The sequence below is a fragment of the Heterodontus francisci genome, chromosome 40 (assembly GCF_036365525.1).
Source record: "Heterodontus francisci isolate sHetFra1 chromosome 40, sHetFra1.hap1, whole genome shotgun sequence".
Classification (NCBI taxonomy): domain Eukaryota; kingdom Metazoa; phylum Chordata; class Chondrichthyes; order Heterodontiformes; family Heterodontidae; genus Heterodontus; species Heterodontus francisci.
In genome coordinates this window covers 16576315-16600054 of record NC_090410.1, presented here as the reverse complement: position 1 = coordinate 16600054, position 23740 = coordinate 16576315, and the positions used below count along the sequence as shown (strand labels likewise).

Genomic DNA, 23740 nt, shown 5'->3' with positions numbered 1-23740 from the left:
AACCAGGTATCTTTAGATCAACAAATTAGAGAAAACTAAATTCTTAAACACTACTAAGATACAACATTTAACAAGAAGAAACAAAGTCCTTGCAGATTTACACTCCTGCCAAAGTGGAATCTTCCAATGTGGAACAGTCCAAGATTGCTTGAAGTCCTCGCAGCTGTCCAATAAGAAAAAAAAGTTCTTCAACCATAGGACAGTCAGTAGTCTAGTTCAGCAGCGGAAGTGCCTCTCTTCCTTTTCCAACGATGAACACCGATGAACAATTAAAAAAAAAATTAATCTGGCTTGACGTTTCAGAATTCTGACAGTATAATAGGGTTTAAATAAACCGAGGGAGAGCTCTCCTATTTCCTTCAATACATGTTGGCAGCTATCTGAGTCTGTGTCTGTCAAAAGCCAGTTTTTCCAGCTAGTTTCAAAAGTTAATCGCAACATTGACCTCAGTCTCTGAATGGCTGTGTCCAAGGCAACCAGGATGCACTAACTGAAATTGGTTGGTTTCCTCTCTGTAGGGTTGTATCCAATGGCAACCAGAATGCACCTTCTCAATAACTCCTGAGGCTTGCTTGTTCTTAAAGCAGTGCTGATCCTTTGCTGACTTAAAGACACACGGCATATTCCACCCCCCCCCCCCCCCCCCACCTCCACCCTGGCAGAATGAAATATTATTCCTGAAATGTGTTTCATTACAATGCAAAAAGAAGTTTTTGGGAAAAAAAACACATTTTCCCCGCATTTACAGATATACACTTTTCAAAAATATTAGGACTACAGCAACAAGTTCCATCAGAACATTTTCGGCTTTAAATTTTCAAAAGGTTGTCCCAATTAACCATTTCAAATTTCCAAGCATAGTCTTCCTGTTGTTTTGTGTTTTCCTTCCAAGTGTCCCTGTTGTCCATCACCTCAGCCAGGTGAACTGCACAGCTAGCAGCACTGACCACTACTGGGTTTACTATTCTCTGAGAAGTTTCTAGAGTACCCCTTAACCTATGTGGCATTACTTGACACTGGAAAACCCTGTCCTATGTAACAGAAGCTGATTTTTTTCTTATCTTGGGGTGTCAAAGGAATTTGACAAAAATCCTCCAACACATCTGTCTCTTTAAGACAGATTGTGTTGCCCACTCTGTCCATACAGTCCTTTAAATAAGAATTTGGATAGGAGTCTGCCTTCTTTGCCGCAGTTACTTTTCTAGAGTCTATGCAAGTTGGAGCCGACCCACCAGGTTTAGGCATCAAGACCACCTGCGAATTCCAGCTGTCCTGACTAGGTTCAACTAAGCTGCCCTTCAGCATGCATTGTACCTCTGTTTCCACTTAGGCCTGTTTGTCTGGACCCAAGCGGCAAGGATGTTGTTTTAAAGGAATGGTTCCCCCATGCCCACATCATGTGTGGCTAAGGTTGTACATCCCAGCTTATCGCTACCAACCTTTTGAAACGTTGTGAAAAGCCTGGTTAGGTCTTCATGCTGTTTTGCCTCTAAGTGTAAAAGCATATTGTCTAATTTTCCTAGCCATTCTGTATTTGCTAATGTGACCGTTGGAGGTTCAATCTGAGAATTTCCTAGAGCTGCTTCTGCCTCATCTTCACTTTCCCTTTCCTTCTCAACAGTCCCGATTACCTGACATACTTGTACTGGTTTATCCTCCTCCCGCCAATAATATTGCTTGACCACACTGATGTGACACAACCGGTTCTTCTTCTGGTGATCAGGGAGGTCAATCAAGTAATCTACCTTACTCACTCTTTATGGGCCACTGAACTGTGCTTTTAATGGTTCTCCCTGTAATGGTAACAACACTAATACTTCATCCCCTGGTTTTATGGTAGATTGTGGTTTTCCCACCATTTGACAGGTATGGCACATCCTACAAAATTGTCTCTCATCCATTCTAAGACCTGGCCACTAATAATGTTGGCTTACGCGTGATTTGGTCTTCCAAATTCCTCTATGGTCTGCAAAAGAAATGTCGTGTGCTAACCTTAATAATACTTGGCGATATTCAGGTGGTACCACTACCTGTTCAACAACTTTCCAGTCTTCGTCTGCAAGTCTATGAGGAGGTCTCCATTTCCTCCTCAAAAGCCCATTTGCCATATAATAGTCTTCCGGAACACCTTTCACCTCAGCTTCTGACAGAGCCATCTGTGCTATTCAGTATTTCTCTGTATCAGTTTGCTGTGCTGCAATAATAGACAATCTGTTAAACATCTCATTTGGACTATCTAAATACCCAAATAAGGTTTCAGATACTTGGCTATCTATTTGTGGTGCCCCTTTTCCCATCGACAATGGATCCTGTTTAGCCATTGCTCAGGTGACTACACACACAGGAAATATTCATAGACCTTGTTCCTGTAATTGCTCAGTTTCCTTAATTTCACTTGGTTCCTCTGTAATTATAGGAGAAACTGATGCTTTTGATCCAGCCAAATCATTTCCTAGGAGTCGATCAATTCCCTTTACTGGCAAACTCTGGACAACTATCCCAGATATTAAGTCACTCTCTAGCCATACTTTATATAAAACTATGGGTATATACTCCCCGTCAATTCCATTAACTAAAACTTTAGCGTTCAAGGCTCTCTCTGGTGGAAACGTTACATCTTTCCCCAGCAAGGGTGTTTGGATTGCTCCTGTGTCCCTGCGTATAATGATAGGTTTTCCTGCCTCACTTACAGGAAATGGAGTTGCTCTCCCCTTTGACAGAAATTCATTATAACTCTCAGGTATTTTATTCTTAACCTCTAACACTCCTTTTAGTTTTAGTATCTGGTTTCATAGCTGTCGTTAAAGCTATAGCCTGGTCTGCTATACTCTCAGTCAGAGTTCTTTCCTCTGCACTAGCTTTGTGTACCCCAACAAGTCCTATGGGTTTACCTCACAATTTCCAGCACTCTGAACGAAGATGACCCACTTTGTTGCAATGATGACACTTTGGCTTGCGAACCTCACTTCTACCCTCAGCACCTTCTTTTCTGACCCGAGGTGGTGATCCTGGGGCATTTCCAGCTGTTCCTTCTTGTCCCCGGCTACTTGCCTTCTTTTCACTCTCCCACTTTCTATCCTTCTCGGGTTTGTAGGGGTGACGAACAAAATAGGTTGGCTTATTCACAGCTCAAAATCATCAGCAATTTCCACTGCTTGCCTAGCTTTCAAAACTTACAGGTATATGAGTTCTCATTACTAAAGGAATGTAGTTTTTAAACTCTAAGAGTATCAGTTCTTTAAGGTTCTCATATGTGGTTTTGTATCTTCAATGCTCGTATCCAATGGTCAAAAGTAATTTACTTCACCTTCTCAAATTCTAGATATGTCTGCCCAGCCAATCTCCATAAGTTCCTAAATTTCTGATGGTACGCTTCAGGAACTAACTCATATGCAGCAATAGCCTTTTTTGCAGAAGCCTCTTCAGGAAGCATGCCTAAACTTCATGAGCTCTGTCTACCAACCTGCCCTGCATAAGCAGTGCCCAGCTTTCTTTCAGCCATTTCATCTGTTTGGCTATTTTTTCAAAAGATATGAAAAATGCCGCTTCGTCCCTTTCCTCGAACTTAGGAAGAGCTGGTATAAATTTAAGCAATTTTTCTCTGGGTCCTGAGCTAAATTCAGATTCTTCCTGGCCCAAATTTTCCCTGGATTTAAGCCTACCCTTTTGTCTTAGTTCCATCTCTTCTCTTTCACTTTCTCTGCAAAGTGCTCTCTCTTTCTCCCTTTCTTTTTCCAATTCAAGCTTTCTTAATTCTTTTTCCGCCTCCAATTTTTTCATTTGTAACTGAACCCTAGCCAATACTATGCATCACTCTCAGCCTACTACTTTCTTGTTCCTCGTATTGCCCTTCATCATCATCTTCTTCTACTAATTCCAGATGTTCGGCTATTATGTCAATTATCTCTGCTTTTTCTGCACCCAATTTTAATTCCAACCCCAATTTCGCTGAGAATTCTTTTAATTTGTTCTTAGTTAAAGTTATCAAGTCACTCAGGGAAACATTCTGCTTTCCCAAAAACTCTGCTGCAACCACTAATGCCATTACAAATGGGGGGACTGTACCTTATTCTACAAAAGACTTGTTTTTTTTCCCTTTGTAATTGCCATTAGATTCAGATCCCAACAATCAAGTTTCCAATTGGTATGATCCCAAACGCAAGAGCAATTAAATATGATACCAAATGCAAGACCCCAATTTAAATATGTTAGCCCAGAGTAGTTAATATGATTCCAAATGCAAGCCTTCCAAATTAGTTTGATTCTGATCCCAGACACGAACCACTTGATTAAAATATGATTCAATCGCTTGGGAGCCCCCAATTAATATGTTATGACCGCTCAAGACAAAGCCCCAAAAATATATGAATCTGATTGCGGTGGGAGCAACGCACTGTCAATTCAGTTCTGCCACTCCACAGATCACCTAACATATCACTTAAACTTTCCAAATTAAAGAAAGCCACAGCCATCTATTAACCCCCGAATGAGGCAAACCAAACCAGGTATCTTTAGATCAACAAATTAACTGTTTATTAGAGAAAACTAAGTTCTTAAACACTACTAAGATATAAACAACATTTTTAAAAATGCAACAAAGTCCTTGCAGATTTACGCTCCTGCCAAAGTGGAATCTTCCAATGTGGAACTGTCCAAGGTTGCTTGAAGTCCTCGCAGCCGTCCGATGGGGGAAAAAAAAAGTTCTTCAACAGTAGGGCAATCAGTAGTCTAGTTCATCAGCCGAAGTGCTGCTCTTCCTTTTCCAACAATGAATACCGATCAACAATTTGTTTTATTTTTAAAAATCAATCTGGCTTGACGTTTCAGAATTCTGAGAGTATAATAAATAGGTTTTAAATAAACCGAGGGAGAGCTCTCCTATTTCCTTCAGTACATGCTGGCAGCAGTCTGAGTCTGTGTCTGTCAAAAGCCAGTTTTTCAGCTAGTTTCAAAAGTTAATCGTAATATTGTATATTTAACTTCAGTCGCTGAGTGGCTGTGTCCAAGGCAACCAGGATGCAATAGTTGAAATTGGTTGGTTCCCTCTCTGTAGGGTTGTATCCAATGGCAACCAGAATGCACCTTCTTGATAACTCCTGAGGCTTGTTTGTTCTTAAAGCAGTACTGATCCTTTGCTGACTTAAAGACACACTGCATATTCCCCCCCAAACAACAGTAGGATCATAACACAAGGTTAAAATATTTGTTTTGTTTAATCAACCGCATTGAGATGCTTCTTGGTTCTCAATTGGCATTGCTGATCATAGTTTTACATCATCTTCATACTTTTATTGAATATTCAATAATCAATCTCAAGTTCTTTTCAAGATTTATCAAGAGATACTCCTTCAAGATGTGTACTAGTTTTGAGTTTGCATTATATTTATTCGCAGTATCATCCATTTATCATTAGTAAGTTTGCTGAATTGTTCATACCCGTTTGACTAGCATCAATCTGCATACGGCTGTTGTTTGGTCATACAGCTTGGAATCAGCAGCAAATGTTATAATGTTACAAGGATTATTTTTATTTATGAATCGTGTGAACAGGTGTTTGGAAATGTGATTAAACAAAACTTCCAAATGCATTCAGTAATAATCCTTAAGCACAGTCATGATTCCCATTATAACCTCAATGTGGGTGGATTTAAACTAAGTAATTACAGCACTGTCAACTAACCCAGCAGCTGCACTGTCCCTAATTTAGCCAACATTTTCAACAAAGCATCCACGGTTCTTCTGCTGGCAGTTAAAAATTCTCTCCAAGTAGCACTTTTTTTAAAAGTCAGAATAAAAATAGTGCCACTCAACATCTGGATGCCTTGTGCTATTTGTTTCCAAAACATTATGTAACCCAAGAGATTTCAAAATAATGATCGGTACATGAAAGTCAGTAAAAATCCAGAGCGAATTTTTAAAAAAAAAGTTTCATAGACATTGCTTCCATTTTTGACTTATCTATATTATACTTTACACAGCCCAAGATAAAATATTTTCTCAATTGCATTGGCCATCAAAATATATTTGGTTGTGTTCTGCTGTAAAAAAAAATTGAACAAGTTTCTTGGCTTGGTAACCAAGTAGTTCCAATTAGTCCATTGGATTAAAACATTAATCTTAAAAGTGTTAGTTAGTTCAGTAACTGATTACATGTTACATTTCATTACTGACCTTCAGCTAGTTCACAGCCTGAACAGATAGGGTTCATATTCCAAAGTGTCTGCATGAAGGAGGCATCCACTTGTAAATCTCCACTGGCATAAGACAAATGCTGTGAGAAAAAAAGAGGGTAGATTAGAGATACAGCACTGAAACAGGCCCTTCGGCCCACCGAGTCTGTGCCGAACATCAGCCACCCATTTTATACTAATCCTATATTCCTACCAAACATCCCCACCTGTCCCTATATTTCCCTACCACCTACCTATACTAGTGACAATTTATAATGGCCAATTTACCTGTCAATCTGCAAGTCTTTTGGCTTGTGGGAGGAAACCGGAGCACCCGGAGAAAACCCACGCAGACACAGGGAGAACTTGCAAACTCCACACAGGCAGTACCCGGAATCGAACCCGGGTCCCTGGAGCTGTGAGGCTGCAGTGCTAACCACTGCGCCACTGTACTACTTAGAGAAATTAGCAGCATCACATTTTCTATGGTTTACACCACAGGACACTTCACTTGAGAGAGGAATTAATTCTCATATCGAGCAACCCTAGTAATAAACAATGAATCTTCTGTGTGCCATGGTCCAGAGCTACACAACTTACTTTCACAATGTTATTAAATATTGAAGCTGGCATTACTATAAAGACTATAAAGTTGCTTCACAATCTCCTGAAAGCCCCAAGAACTACACAAAGTCAATTACTTCCATTACATTAAAGTAGTGACATAGATTACAAAATAAATCTTTAACAGTTATCTTTTGGATTACCACAATTAAAAATGTACCGTGTTAGCAATATTTAGTAGGCAGCTAGACAATCAGCAAGTTTTAATCCATCCAACATTAATGGAGTTTAATTTTCTGGTAGACTGCTATGACAAGAAATCAGAAAATCCCTGTAAGTAATTACAGGCAGTGCATAGGCCTTAGATCAGTGCTACCAATTAAACTATTTTGGAGATATGCAAATAGGAACTGGAGTAGGCCATTCAGCCCCTCGAGCCCCAGTGAGATCATGGCTGATCTGTATATCAACTCCATTCATCTGCCTTAGTTCAATATCCCTTCACATCCTTGTCTCAAAAAAGATCTCAGATTTAAAATTAATTCAGCTGCCATCTAATTTTTTTTTTAATAAATGAGAGTGTTCCACACTTCTACCATGAAGAAATATTTCCTAACTTCTCTCCTAAATGACTAGCCTCTGACGAGAAGGTTATGTCCCCTTGTCCTACACTCCTGCACCAACAGAAAAGTTTTTCTCTATCAACTGCTTTCAAAACTTTAAAAACATCAATCAAATTACCCCTTAAACCTGCTATACTCCAGGCAATACAAGCCTAGTTATGAAACACATAAGTTAGCATATAGGTATAGCAAGTAATTAGAAGGCAAACGGAATGTTGGCCTTTATTGCAAGGGGGATGGAGTATAAAAGTAGGAAAGTCTTGCTACAACTGTATAGGACATTTGCGAGACCACACTTAGGACCTTAGGACTAGATTTTTGTTCCTGGGTCGGGATGAAATGCAGTCAAGAACCCAAATACCCCAGCAATAGGGCCCCACGAGAGATTTTGTAGGTGGCAGCCAATTAAGAGGTCACCTCTGGAAGCTCAGGAAGGGCTGAATGGCCGACTCATGCTCCTATTTCTTATGTTATGTGTGGCTGGCAGTCCTGCCGGGAGAGGTGAGCGCTGTCAATGAAAGCAGGAGAACAAGAGGGCACCTCAAGATGGAGGCACCGTCTGAGGAATTACAAAAATAAAAAGTGGTCACAGCTGCCAGGACGTCATTGTGGAGGAAGAACTGTGGAGAGCTGTGAAGGCTGAGTCATTAACAGGCAGGAAACTGGAGTTGAGGCCAAAATCAGATCAGCCAAGATCTCACTGAATGTCTGAGCAGGCTCGAGGGGCCTTATGGCCCACTCCTGCTCCTATTTCTTATGTTCTTATGCTAATCTCTTAGAGCCCTAGTAGCACTCGGTTGAATCTGCACTGCACTTCCTCAAAGGTCAATAAATTTTTTCCAAGTTCAATGCCCAGAACTGTATACAGTACCCCAAACATGGTCTAACCAAGACTTTGTACTTATATTTATACAGGCTAACATTCCATTAGCCTTTTTGATTTTTTTGTACCTCACGACAACATTATAAACATGATAGCATTACAGTGTCATTCACAGCAAAATCTAATTATATAAAAAATGAAATTTTTGAATCACTGTCCTAAACTCTGCTGGGGATCCAAGCATCTTTTTCCAGTTTATTATCTCTAAATGTTTATTACACATATGTTCACATACCTCAAATTTCTACCACTGTGTTAGCCATTTCTACTTTACACTCAGAATAAATAAGACATTGTTGCAATTGCCTCAGAGATTTACTTTCTACTGAATTCTGAACAGTTTAAAAATAGCATATACTTACCAGATATCTCTCAGAAGAAACACTAACAAGGATGAGGTCATCACCGACACGTACTTTCTCACCCTCAGACCTCTGTTTGGAGGCTGGATGAATGGTCCACCAGCAAGCTTCTCCTGCACATATCACATGAGTAATTAGTTTCATGGTGGGAATTCTCTTTTAGTTTTACAGCGTATTAACTGAATGCTTTGAAAAATTTATTGATGAATAAACTGAGCCCATCCTTTCTTTTGAAAAAAGGATTTGAAAAAAAGCAGAAATCTTCACACTCCTCCCACCCCACCCATTTCAATTTTCTCTGAGATATTAAGATTAAAGTAGTTAGATATTCACCTTACTAATGCCCCCTTTATAATGTGTAAACATGATCGGACACATACGATGACCAGGACTTTACGGTCACCAATGAAGCAATGGCATTTGCCATTAACCTCGAAGAAAGCAGTACTGAAAGATAAAGCCTGGCTACCCGACCCAAAACCGACTAGATCCCACTACGTGTTGGGTTTGGGTCAGGTCGGGTCGAAATTCCAAGTCCAGCATTCGGGTTCGGGTCGGGTGGGGCTGGACGGTGCTGCTTCTGGGAAGCCATGGGATCAGGCTTACCCGTGATTCCCCACAACTGCAGCTGCAGGAACAGCCTGCTGCCAGAATGGACGAAGGATATTCGGGTCGGGCCGGGCTGGGCGCAAAAAAAATTAAAGGACCCGGGCTCGGGTTGGCTGTGGTCGGGTCGGGCCCGGGTGGGGTTTTAATTTTATACCCGGGCCAGACTTTACTGAGAGATCTAGCAATCTCTGCGGTGAGAACAAAAACTCTCTTGCCAAGGACAGATAGTGAGACCAGCAAGAAATTTAAAAGAGCTATCCTAGTCAGTCCAGTCTGTGGCTCCAGAACAGGCCGATCGCATTCTGAAAGGGAAAAAAGAATCGAAGTGTGACGTCACAGGAAAACAGGTAGTTGATTGGTTGGTATTCTTCTCATTTATCTTTCAAAACGTGGGTAATTTTAGTAATTGTAAGGTTTTATTAGCAGTAGTAAGGCTTACTAATAGTAGTAAAGATTATTATATTGACTGGGAGTATTTCTTAGTTATTACCATTACTACTGGTAAGGTGTATTACTATTGGCGAGATTATTAATACTATTGGCAATGTTTTAGTATTAGTAGGGTGTGTTAATAGTGGTAAGGTAGATCAGTATTGGTTAAGTTTATTATTAGCAGTAGTAAGGCTGTTATTACTATTGGTAAGGTTTATTCCTGTTGGTAAGGTTATTAGTATTAGTAGGAGAGGGTTTATTACTAGCAGGATTTAGTTGTAATACCAAGATTTATTATCGAACAGATAAAGGAATGGAAGGGCTGCTCCAACCTCTGCAGTGCACAGCCTGTGCCATGTGGGAACTCCAGGACACTTCTCGGGTCCTGAATAACCATAGGTGTTGGAAGTGTCATCAGTTGCGGCAGCTTGAGCTCCAGGTTTTGGAACTTGAGCAGCAGCTGCTGTCACTGAGGCGCATCTGTGATGTTGAGAGTTTCGTGGATAGCACATTTATAGATGTGGTCACCCCAAGCTTAAGTGTATGCAGGAAAAGAAGGAATGGGTGACCGCCAGACAATCAAGAAACAGGCAGGTAGTGCAGGAGATCCCTGAGCGCATCTCACTTTCCAACAGGTATTCAGTTCTGAGTACTGAGGAAAGTGATGGTTCATCCGGGGAGTGCAGTCAGAGAAGGCTTTGGCACCAAGGGTGGCTCAGCTGTATCGGGGGATACGAGGAAGACTGGAAATGTGTTAGTGATAGGAGATTCGATAGTCAGGGGAACAGACGGGCGTTTCTGTGGCGGCAGGCGTGAATCCAGGATGCTGTGTTGCCTCCCTGTTGCCAGGGTCAGGATGTCACCGAACGGCTGCAGAGCAGCCTGAGGGGGAGAGGTTGAACAGCCAGCAGTCGTGGTCCACATTGGTATAGGTAGGAAGATGGATGTGGTCCTGCAGAAAGAGTTTAGTGAGTTAAGAAAGAAATTAGCAAGCAGGAACTCAAAAGAAAAATCTCCGGATTACTCCCAGGACCACGCACAAGTGAGTATAGAAATAGGAGGATAGTGCCGATGAATGCGTGACTGGAAAGATGGTGCAGGAGGGAGGGCTTTTGAATCCTGGAGCCCTGGGATTAGTTCTGGAGAAGGTGGGACCTGTACAGGCCGAACGGAGTGCACCTGAACAGAGTTGGGATGAATTTCCTTGAGAGGAGATTTGCCAGTGCTACTGGGGAGGGTTTAAAGTAACTTGGCAGGAGTGCGGGAACCAGGAGATAACACACGAAAGGAATACGAAGGTGAACAGAGAATTGGAAGAGACGGACAGCACTAGAGTTGGAAATAGCAAAGTATTAGGTGGGGTCACAGTGAGAGCATTAGACAGTACTAGAGAAGGCAGCAGTTCTGTATTAGATGGGACTGGACAGAGAAGGACTACGGGGAAAGCAAAGCCAGGATTACAATGCATGTGCGTAAACTCAAAAAACGTGGTGAAAAAGGTTGGTGATCGACAAGCACAAATGGCAGTATGGAAATATGAGGTAGTGGCAATAATGGAAGCGTGGCTTAAAAATGATGGAGGACTGGATGCATAATATAAAAAGATATTAAAATGTTTAGAAAAGATAGAGAAGGATAAAGAAGAGGTAGGGTGGCATTCTTGATTAGAGAAGGCATTGCAGTGCTGGAAAGGGTGAATGTCCTTGAAGAGGCAAGGACAGAATCTATTTGGTTGAAGTTGAGGAGCAAAAAGGGTATGATCACGCTACTAGGGGTATTCTATAGGCCTCCAAATAATGAGAGATAGAGGAGCAAACTGCAGGGAAATCACAGATATATGCAAGAACTACAGAATGGCGACACTGGGGAATTTTAATTACCCAAATAGCAACTGGGATAATTTTTAGAGTAAAGGGTAAGGAGAGGGAGGAATTTCTAAAATGCGTTTAGAAGAACTGTGCAAACAGTATGTTCTCAGCCCAACTAGAAAAGAGGCATTGCTGGATCTGGTGCTGGGAAATTAGGTGGGCCAAGTGGACTAAGTTTCTGTGGGGGAGCACTTGGGTAAGTGTCATCATCGTATAAGGACTAGTAATGCAGAAAAGCAAGGAACAAAATAACGTAGAATGTCTAGATTGGAAGAGGGCTAATTTCAATGAGGTGAGAAGGGATCTAGTCAGGGTAAAATGAAAGCAAAAATTGGCAGGAAGAGCTGTATCGGTACAATGGGTTATCTTTAAGGAAGAGAGGCTTCAGATACAGGCTAGAAAATTCCAACAAGTGTGAAAGGCAGGGGAACCAAGAACCAGGCTCCTCAGTTGATGAGGGAGATATAGATGATGATGAAACAAAAAAAAAGGTGTATGATGCATGTCAGGTGAACTCAGCAAGTGAGAACTAGGCAATGTACAATAAGTTGAGAGGGGAGGTGAAGAGGAAAATAAGACTAGCAAAGAGAATATGAAAATAAAATGGCAGTCAATGTAAAAAGGAACCCAAAAGATCATCCACCAGCATGTAAATAGTAAGTGAACAGTAAGAGGAGTGGGCCTATTAGAGACAAAGCGGGTAAGATATGATTAGAGGCGCAGGGCAAGGCTAATATACTGAACGAGTACTTTGTAATGATGAATAAGTGAATATAGGAGGCATGATCAGTAAATTCACAGATGACACGAAAGTTGGTGGTGCCGTAAGTAGTGAGGAGGAAAGCCTTAGATTACAGGACGATATAGATGGGCTGGTAAGATGGGCAGAGCAGCGGCAAATGGAATTTAATCCATTGTGAGGTGATGCATTTTGGAAGGACGAACAAATCAAGGGAATATACAATGGCAGGACCCTAGAAGGTACAGAGGGACCTTAGTGTACTTGTCCATAGATCACTGAAGGCTGCAGCACAGGTAGACAAGGTGGTTAGGAAGGCATATGGGATACTTGCCTTTATTAGCCGAGGCATAGAATATAAGAGCAGGGAGGTTATGATGGAGTTATATAAAACGCTAGTTAGGCCACAGCTGGAGTACTGTTTACAGTTCTGGTCACCACACTATAGGAAGGATGTGATTGCACCACAGACGGTGCAGAGAAGATTCACCAGGATGTTGCCTGGGCTGGAGCATTTCAGCTATGAAGAGAGACTGGATAGGCGAGGGTTGTTTTCCTTAGAGCAGAGAAGGCTGAGTGGGGACCTGATTGAGGTATACAAAATTATGAGGGGTATAGATAGGGTAGATTGGAAGAAAATGTTTCCCTTTAGCGGAGGTGTCAATAACCTGGGGGCATAGATTTAAGGTAAGGGGCAGGAGGTTTAGAGGGGATTTGAGGAAAAATATTTTCACCCAGAGGGTGGTTGGAATCTGGAACACACTGCCTGAAGGGGTGGTAGAGGCAGGAACCCTCACAACATTTAAGAAGTATTTAGATGAACACTTGAAACGCCATAGCATAGAAGGCTACGGGACAAGTGCTGGAAAATGGGAACAGTCTAGATAGGCTTGATGGCTGGTGCGGACACAATGGGCCGAAGGGCCTGTTTCTGTGCAGTACAACTCGATGACTCTATGTATCAGTTTTCACTAAGGAAATGGAGGCTGACATATCAGTAGAAGCAGAGAGAATAGAGGCAATGAAAAGGATAAAAATTGAGAGGAGGGAGGTAATAAAAAGATTGGCCTTGCATAGGGTAGATAAGTCACCTGGTCCGGATGGCTTGCATCTCAGGTTGCTAAAGGAAGTGGTGATGAAGATAGCAGAAGGGCTTGCCATAATCTTCAGTCTTCCCTATATACTGGGTGGGGGAGGGTGAGTTGTCAGAGGATTGGAGAATGGTAAATGTGACACCCTTGTTCAAGAAAGGGTGCAAGGACATTCCAAGCAATTACACGCAAGTTAGTTTATCAGTGGTGGGTAAGGTTTTAGAAACTATAATCACGGAAAATATCAGTGGACACTTCGAGAGATTCGAGCTAATTAATGATAGCCAGCATGGATTTATGTAAAAGGCAGATCATGCTTAACAAATCTAATTGAATATTTTAATGAAATAACAGAGAAGGTTGTTGAAGGAAATGCGGTGGATGTTGTTTATATGGATTTTAAGAATGCATTTGATAAGGTACCATACAAAAGGTTGGTTAACAAAATTGAAGCTCATAGAATAGAGTCAGTTTCCAATTGGATATAAAATTGGCTTATGGACAGTAAAATGCGAGTCATGGTAAGTGGTTGCTTTTCAGACTGGAGGATAGTAGACAGTAGTGTTCCCCAAGGGTCGGTGCTGGGACCACTGCGGGTGGCAGATGGAATTTAATTCTGACAAATGTAAAATGATGCATTTTGGCAGTAAGATTAGGAGAGGCAATATATACTTAATGGCACAGTTCTAAAGAGTGTGCAGAAACAGACAGGCCTGGGGGTGCATGTGCAGCGATCTTTGAAGGTGGCAGGACATATTGACAGAGTTGTTAGTGAAGCATATGGGACATTGGGTTTCATAAATAAAGGCATTGAGTACAAAAGCAGGGAAGTTAGTCTGAACCTTTATAAAGCTCTGGTTAGGCCCCAACTGGAGTACTGCATCCAGTTCTGGTCACCATAATTCAGGAAGGATGTGAGATCCTTGAAAGGGTGCAGAGGAGATTTAGAAGAATGGTTCCAGGGAAAGAGGATTTTAGTTACAAGGTTAGGTTAGAAAAAGTGGGCTTGCTCTCCTCAGAACAAATGAGATTGAGCGGAGACGTAATAAAAGTGTACAAGATTATGACAGGCTTAGATAAGTTAGACAAGGAAAAACTGTTCCCATTAACAAATGGTACAAGAACTGAGGGGGTACAGATTGACAGTTTTGGGCAAAAGGTACAGGTGAAATATGATGAAGCACTTTTCTTTCTAAATGCAGTGGATGGTGATGACCTGGAACTCGCTGTCCACAAGGGTGGTGGAAGTGGAGACAATCACTGCTTCAAGAGGAAGTTGTAGGGCCACTGAGAGAAATAGACTTGCAGGGCTATGAGGATCGAGCTGGGGAGTGGGACTGACAGCATAGCTCCGTGGAGAGCCAGCATGGACACGATGGGCGGAATGGCCTCCTTCTGTGCCGTAAATGACTCTTTGACATGCAATTAATAGTAGCATAGTATAATGGGGATTCTCAGCATGGAACTGCATTGATATCATCAAACTGTCCAAGCAGCCAATCACATCAAAGAATTCTCAGACAGCCAATCAGGAAATGAAAAGCAGCAACAACCGAATCACTTTAAAAAAATTTTTAAAGACAGCAAAATAAAGATTGGAACATCCATGGGATTAAGGAAGAAGTTGAATTATCATGAACAAAGTGTTTATTAAAAATCATTTTTTTTAAATCTCGTAACTAATCATGATGGAGACATTTAACAATATCCCACAAATATAAAATTATTTTTCAGGGCCAGATCAGTTGTTCAGCAGTATCTCCATTAAAAAAAAGTTACACTTCAGTGAACAAGGCGTCACTTTCTATGGGGTTTCTAACAGCAATATGAGAGTGAAAAAGGGGACGTTCTTGACAGTAATTGGCTCTGGAGCGATGCGTTCCACAGCACAACCTGTGGCAGAGTAGTGAATCACAAACCTCAACTTCAGGAATATTGTGTTAATCTGCGTTTAGGCTAATTCCTGAAGCTGTGGTCAGATTCAGAGGGGTAATGACACCGAATACTGATAGCTCGTCATTAAAAACCTCGCAAATTCCAGACTACTTTTTACAAGAGAACGCAGACCTCATTACAAATAGAAGCCCATGGCTTTCAGGTTTGAAATTTATACGTGACTACCACAAATCATTTATAAATATTGCTTTTATGCCTGAAAGTAACATTACCAGAATATATTTTGACAACAAAACATTAGGTCTAATTCAAAACTTTAATTTTCCCTTACTTTTTTGCAAATAAATATCACTACCAGTCATTTTCACTAGGTTTCTCCTAATCTCCCACTGTAACTTCGATAAGAGACTACAGAAGTCCTGGAGACACAGAGCAAGCAGCTAATTTGCTGCCAAAGTTATGGTGGAAGACTAAGGAAACTGCCTTCCCAAAGAAATTCTACTCCTTAGTATATAAAACAACCAATTAAAACATCGCTCTTCTTCAAAAATACCTGAAGCATCTTCTTGCAGCCCAACATCAAAGGATAATTTGTCTGTCAAAGACCTTGAGGTTGTCAAGCAACATAAATACTGGAAGCAAAATGAAGATAAGGGTTATGACTACTATCATGGAAATACTGAAAATTTAAGTCCACTCTCATTCTAAGCTTTTTAATTATAACCCTATTAACAGAACCTAAGGTAGAAATAAAACTACACAAAAGGGGTAAGAGTTCTAAAAGACACCACAATGCCAAGTGTCATCCTCAGGTGGAACAAGATTGGAAGAAAGAAGGTAGTTGGACCAGGGCAAACATAATGCAGTTTCAATTTTAAAGTAAACCATTCCGTACTTATTTTTGGATAACACTTTTATTTCATGTTACTATTTAGAGTTGCTTAGAAAACTTTAGGAAGCAGACAAGTAGTGTTGGTTGCAGCATGGGCAGCAAAATTGGTGAACCCCCGAAACAGGCACAGGGATCATTATATACAATTAACCCATGGCTATAGTTTCCGACGCAGGTCATGGCAAACTTTGTGCTGCCTGCTTATTTAAATGATTTTAGCAGGCAGCCAGTGCTAAGTGCGCTGGTGTGTGGCTACATGCCTGAATAGGGAGCGCAAAACTGTCAAAAACTGGCATGAATTCAAGCCAGCTTGCACCTTTTAACATGGAGATGCATTTCGGCTGCCACAGGTACTGTAAGTCATTGTAAAACTGGTTTAACCTATGAAAGACACCGGAATGGCACAACATGGCAGACATCGGGTGCAAGAGTTTTCAATGCTACACTGGAGACCTTAGTGCACTGGAACTGGATAGGAGGAGAGGTGTCATCTATCCACAGGGGTCCAAGAGGCCCTCCAAACAAACTCTCAGAAGGCAGCAGAACCAGATAGTTGTGACGGTCAATGCCAGGAGTCAACCCCCAATACTCACCTACCAACAATCTCTACCAATCAGGCCTCATACTCAACATTCACAGACTCACCTCACCCACACTTAGCACTGCTGTAAGCCTCACACGCACATCTCACAGCATGCACACACTGCATGATAGCCACATCATCAAAACATTTTGCACTCCACTCAACTGATATACTTCCCTCTCACTTGCAGGACAAGATGGCACATAGCCGGAGATAGCAGCATGTAACCGGCAGGGGACAGGCATGGCTGCATATGCTTACCCCAGGGAGACACAGTGCTTGCAATCACTGGCACAGCCATGACTTAGGATGTGGCTAGGAGCAAGGCTAAAGCCATCAAAAACAACATTATGCTCATACCTAATCCTCCTCTCGCATTTCATTTTCCCTCATCTTCTGATTTACAAGCTGCAGATGGTGTAAGCATGCACCCCTTGCTTTCCACACATCACCTCAACACATACCCACCCTTGTGCCGTTCTCCTTTCAGAAACCCAAGAATAGCAACTGGCCAGGCAGTGAAGAGAAAGAGGTGGAAGAGCAGGAAGACAGTGATGAAGAAGTTACTCTGTCACCCGCTGTCACACTCGCAGCCACCAGTTCAGATATTGACACAGCACATACTTTAGAGGACAGCTTACAGGTGGAATTTGCACGTGGGGAGACACCAGATATGAGTGGGCTGCAGTCAGGACAAAGGTGAAATGGGGCCTGCAGGTCCTAACTCACCAGAGGACAAGGCTGCACATGGGTTCTGCTGCAGTGGACTCAGATAACTGCTTCAATGGGGTGGCCTACAGAAGAAGGCTGACGGTGATGCACACTTAAATACTAAGTGCATTTGCAGGCCTGCCAGAAAGCCTGCAGTCACTGTAAGGGAGGATGGAGGAGTCTGGCATTAACTTGGGCTTTGTGCAGAGTTTGGAGCCCATCCTCTCCAGCATGGAAGCAGTGGTCAACTCCATGAGAACACCTGAAGATTCATCCGTGATGTAGCATCTGATAGCCGATGTCTCAGCTTCCATTGCAGCAGAAGCAGAAGCCACCCAAAGTCTGGGTGCTGCAGCGGAAGCTGACTGAAGTCATGCCAGTTCAGCTCGTTGCCATGTAAGCTCAGACCGCTGCCATTATATCTACATTTAGCATGTTCAAAGAGGCTTGCAGGGCAATAGGAGTCCAGCAATCTGCCCTCCAACACATTGTTAAGATTGCTCAGGCGTCACTTCAGGGGGGTGGCAGTGGTACAGTGGAACACCAACCTACTTTCGTCAAAATGATAGCATTTGTCCTCCCATCACTGCAAAATTGCCCTTGATGTTACCCATCAGCCAACCAACTCAGAGTGCTACTGCCCATGCTGAGGTGGTGCAATCTGAAGTTGGGTCTTCTGGGTCACAGCTGCTCAGTCATCCTGCAAAGCTATCTGCAGTCTCCCCAACTTAAAGTCAGCAGACTTCCACCAGCCATGCTGCAGCTACTGGGGTTGAACTGTGGAAGAGCATCAGGACAGGCAAAGAAACATGGAAGACAGGCACTAAGGAAATGCACAAGGGTGATTAGTTGACTTTTGTATGCAATATGGCTTGGTGCGATTTATAAATTTAGTTTAAAAGATTTGTTTGGTGGTAGCTTTTATTTATAACATTGTGGTCAAGAGGACAGTCTGATAGTCAGTAACAGAGGGAAGGCAAGGTTGTAAGACTGCTAGTGTATGGGGAATTGGGATTGCATTCGCTGGAACTGCATCTGGCTCCTTTCAGACTGCAATAGACAACAGAAGCAGGTGCAGCAAACCACCACAACAAACCAGAGAGTGACTAATGGTTGACAAGGTCTATCCTTGACAACATGGCTCACAACTACAGTGCACGACCCATACGCACATGGGCAGTATGCTGCCACACGAAATAGTTATTGAGCAGACTTTTCACAATTCCACTGCCTGGACCACTCTAAAGGAACTCTGCATACGCGGCAGAGCACGTGTCAAGATTTGTGCTGGTATGCTACATGCTGCACAACCGCGCCATCATGAGGGGACAGCCCTTGTCATCAGCTCGATAGCAATTAGGGGGAGGAGGAGAAGGATGGTGGGGAGGAGGAAGGGAGAACGCAACCAGCCTCTTTCGCGCCAGGCTCCCTGTAATATACTCATTATCTGACTTATCATGGTGGCTCAAATACAGCTGGCACTAAAGGCCTGCAACCTGACCCGAACCCGACGGGATCCGATGACATGCGGCGGGTTCGGGGCGGGTCAGACCCCTCTTCCGGATTCGACTTTCGGGCTCGGGTCAGGCCAGGCCGAGTCCAGGTCGGATCGGGTCGAGCCGGATGCACACGGTAAGTGCTCTGCTGTTAAGAATTAAAAATAAAAAAACATAGCTGAGCTGGGAGTCCGGGATGAAACTGAGTCTGCGCAGTGAGCGAGTGACGTCACTATGACGTCATCACGCATGCGCTGCAGCTTTGTGGAGCTTCCCAGTCAGAAGGTAAGTAACGGGATGGTCGGGTCAGGCTCAGGGAGAAATTGGAGGGACTCAGGCCAGGTTTGGCTCAGGTCTGCTCTGGATCGGTCGTGTTCGGGTCGGGTTCTTTTTCCCGACCTAAGCAGGCCTTTAGCTGGCACACAGACTGCTGCAGAATGAAAGCATCATGACTGCTGCCAGGATATCGGGCATTGATAGAATTGGTATGTGGTGCCCACAAACTGGTGTATATGCATTCAGTGGCACCCACATCGTAGGGAAGCCTGCAATACTCACTAAGCTGCATGCTCGCTCTACCGCCTTCTCTTTGGAAAGAGAAAATGAAATGTATTCAGTTCTCTTGGAATACAGAGCCTCAGTGACCTCTCTTATGCAGCGGCGGATGGTGAACTCGGAGATGTTTCAAATATCACCTGCTCCAGCCTGGAAGCAGTGAGAAGCACAAAAGTTCATGATCACAGACATCTTCACAGCCACTGGCAACGCTGTCCTCATCCTGTTCTGAGGCTGCAGTTGTAGCTGCAGCAGGTGGAAGATATCCATGCAGACCTCCTTAGTGAAGCAGAGACATTTGGCACATTGTTCCGCACTGAGGTTGAGGCAGGAGAATAGCTCCCCGAGCGGTTATGGCCTCCTGCTGAGACCCCTTCTCAATCTCCTTTTCCAGCATCTTGGCTCCTCTGTCTTGCCTTGGCTCATTCTTCCTGTCCCCAAGGGGGATGCAAACCTCTGCATGGTTTATGCAGAATCCTTGAATTTAGGATGAAGTCCTCAACTAAGTACCACACCACGCGCTGTAGACTTCAGCAACTCCAGAAACCAGGGCCTGAATTTTATGCCACCCGGAGGAGCGGGCTGGAGGGGGCGTAAAATTGAGTGGGAGGCAGCGGTGCATTCCCATCGCCTTCCCAACCCCGCTGCAATTTTACGAGTGGCAGGGGGAGGTGACAAACGGCGAACTTACTCCAGGCCAATTAAAGCCCTTAATGGCCAATGAATTGCCACTTAAGGGCTTTCTCCCACCTCCATTGGTATATTACCAGTGGCGGGCGAATGGCTCAGCAGCTCAAGAGGCCGCTTAGTAAAACCTGGTAGCCTCCTTGCGGGCTGTGCGGGGGGGGGGACCCCAACCTGATTATGCACCCTGTGTCCCATGGAGGGCCCCCCTCCCCTCCACGGCACAAGCTTCCCCCACTGACAATACCTACCCAGCCCCGCCTCGCCAGGGCCCAGCTGACTGTCCCCAGCAAGACCCTAACACTTACCTCAATTCTGGGGCTTCTTCCGTTGCTACTCCTTTCGCTGGGTGCAGTCCCAGCAGTGGCCACCGCTCCTGTTGGGACTGAAGAGCTGCTGGCTGATAGCTCTTGGAGATGGGACTTCCTGCCTCAGAAGGGTGGAATTTCCGCCCGAGGCCAATTAACGGCCTGGGCCATGTAAAACAGAGTGGCTTCGGAGGCTGGCGCGCCCTGACGTTTTGGCCAGTGGGCGGTGCCTCCTCCCTGATGTGAAATTACAACCCATGAAACACTTCTACAATCATAGCAAGTGCCAGTAAAAATCAAATCAGTAACTAACCTGAAAGTAGCTGATTATCCCTTGAAGTAGCACTTGTGGGGTTCCTCCCTGTTGCTGAATGCATGCCCCACTCTGCATATTTAAGAGAAGGCACTAGCTGGAGCATTAAGCTCCAAAATGACAGCACTAGCGGCAAATCAGGATTACATGCCGATTGGCATCATGATAGGTCTTACTCTGCAAACTTCCAGCAGATGTTCCCTGCACGTGTACCACAGGCGTCATTTTGGAGACAAAATAGCTCCCATAAGCACCAAAAAAACAGTTGCTAAAGACCTGAATTTCACAGCTTAGAGTTTGCCTGCAGTACAAGCTAAGAAGCTAAACTGAGGTGTGACAGAAAAGACGATGTGATTATAGCATGACAGGTTTACATCAACATTTCCATTAGAAACGTTGGCAGACATTTAAGCAAATGACCTTATGTTTAGGGGAGAATGCTTCCTTCAATTCCATCTCACAAGCCACAATAAAAATGTACTCTATGAAATTTCATATCTATTTTATATTTTTCCTTATATGTTACTACAATTCTTGATTGGTCCTGTAATGGAACTTTAGTTGACATGTTTGATGTTTTCATGCTTTCTAGACTGGGAGGCCACTTTCGGGTGCTCGGTCATCTTCTTGATGATATTAGCTGGATAGTTCTCGATAAACTAGCGCACACAGGGAGACCATATGTAGGGTATCATCAACCCACATAGACCATAAATGATGCAGCCCACCTGCTCCCCAAGTGGAAGATGAGAGACGACCCGAAGTGCAATTGTGGCCACACATTCCAGAGCATGGAATGTATCACATCAACCTGCCCACTAAGTTGTTTTGCAGGAAGCACTTCATTTCAGTATCTCAGGAGGCCATCAAATGGATAGCCAAACTATATATGCCATTACAAGCTTTTCGCATAATATGAAAGTAATATTATAATACTACAATAATTCATTAACTGATGCCCCTAATTGTCTTGGAAAAAGCTCTACTGATGAAATAGCATCCCTAGCAGATGAAGTCAGACCTTAGCACATTTTCTATTTCCTATTATAAAGATGGGTGAGCCAGAAGACTGGCTGATTTTTCACAAGAGGTCTTAACAGTAATACCTAGCCAACATATAATGATTGCCTCACATTGCAGTCTTGATATTGTGAAAAATAAAATGTTTCAGTTTGCTGAGGAATGACACTGCAATAGGTAGTCACTCCACTTGTTTTTCTGCCCACCGATTAATGCATTTCACCATGCCTTTTGCAAGCTGTTTAGAGAAAGGCAAAACATTTCAAGGGTGATTAAAATAAAGATAAAATGTAACTTTAAAAAAATAATTTCCCAAATTCCCATTACTTACCATGCCACTATGGGAATGTCGGAGTAGAATAGCATGACCATATAAAAGGGTTCTATGACCTCCTCCTTGAGAAGACTGCACATAAAAAAGGCAAACATTATCAGTTTCAGAAATCAACACTTGACATCCCAAACGAACATACTAGTGAAAATAATTAAACCTAATATATGCTCTGCAACAAAGCATATTTTTATTTATTAATGTGACTTTAGATAAAAGCTACTGTAATCTAAAGATTGGATCCAGGGTAACTGAATTTTAAAAAAAATCCCACTGACTGGATAGTTGGGGTAAAGAATATACTAAGTTTCCCTCAAGCTGTCTGGAGAAAACAGCATGTTGGGCTGGAAGCAGACAGAAATAGAAGAGCCACTTAGCTAGCAGGTTCCTCTCAGTGCTATTGTTGTCTGTATACATAAATTAATTGTACCCGAAGCTAGCTCAAGTCCTTGAAATGTTAATGTATGCAATGCTACCGACTGGAGAGAGGACAACATGCTTTATATTGTTTAGCAATCATAGGAATCTTATACCAATCAAAATTCCAAGATACATAGCTTTATGAAGAGGAAACAACTCAAGAGATTGCCTATCGACTCTTATTCACACCCTATTTGAGAGTTATTAATCTCATGACTGTCTGAAAAGAACCACTTTGATCAAAGGAACTACGTCTTTGGAAGACCATAAGAACTGGGAGCTTAAGCTTTTAGTTCCATTTGCTTGTTTCCACACAAATGTTATGGGGATGGCCCTGCCCACCAGCTGAAAAGTCGGGGTGAGCCCGCCTCCGCTGGGCCTGGAAGCCACGCTGCTATTTTGTGTGGCCCAGACCCTTAATTGGCCTTGTTTGGGGCTTCCACCCCACTGAGGCAGGAAGTCCTGCCTCCAAGAGCTGCCACCCAAACAGAGGGCCGGCAGCACTTCAGTCCCAGCAGCGCTACTGGGAGCAGTGGCCACTGCTGTGACTGCATCCAGCAAGAGGAGAATGAAAGGCAGATAAATAGGGATCAGACCTCGCTGGAGACAATTGGCTAGGCCCCGGCAAGGGGGCCTTGGAGAGTAGGACGAGGGGTAGTTTTAGCGGGGGCAGTCCTTGCTGTAGGGGCCTTTTGTGGGGCACAGGATGCCTAATTAGAAGGGACCCCTGCAGTCCACAAAGAGGCCATGTATTACTAGCGGTCTCCTCAGGTGCTCAAGTGCCTGTCTGTTAGTGGTAAAATACTAGTGGCGGCAAGAGGTCCTTAAACAGCAATTAACTAACCACTTTAAGGCCCTCAATTGGCCTGAGGCAGGGAGACTGTTTGCTGCCGCTGGTAAAATATCAGCGGGAGTGGGTAGGTGTTGGACACAGCACCCATCGCCTCCCACATGATTTCCCCCCACCACACCATTCCACCCCCACACCCCACCTCGTAGCCCTGGAGGAGGCGTTAAATTTCAGCCTGTGGCTTTGAATGAGGCTCCACACACATCCTCATCATGCAACGTTCATCTGAGATTCAGTTAGATGATCCTGAAAGGAACCCGAGAAGATTTTGGACTCTTATTTTTCAATTATTTGAAGCATTGTACAAGTCAAATATTACACTGGCTGTATTTATTTGCAA

The 23740-nt window shown here is 43.3% G+C and overlaps 1 protein-coding gene across 1 annotated transcript in view; it reads right to left on the bottom strand.

The window, feature by feature from the left end:
* Nucleotides 1-23740, bottom strand: part of LOC137353168 (ryanodine receptor 1-like) — a 535610-nt gene that overhangs the window by 433669 nt on the left and 78201 nt on the right. The window contains exons 5-8 of the mRNA XM_068019216.1: nt 22131-22205; nt 15791-15869; nt 8603-8715; nt 6172-6271 (exon numbers count right to left, since the gene is read on the bottom strand). Of these exons, the coding sequence (XP_067875317.1) occupies nt 6172-6271; nt 8603-8715; nt 15791-15869; nt 22131-22205 (367 nt within the window). The remainder of the gene's footprint in view (nt 1-6171; nt 6272-8602; nt 8716-15790; nt 15870-22130; nt 22206-23740) is intronic.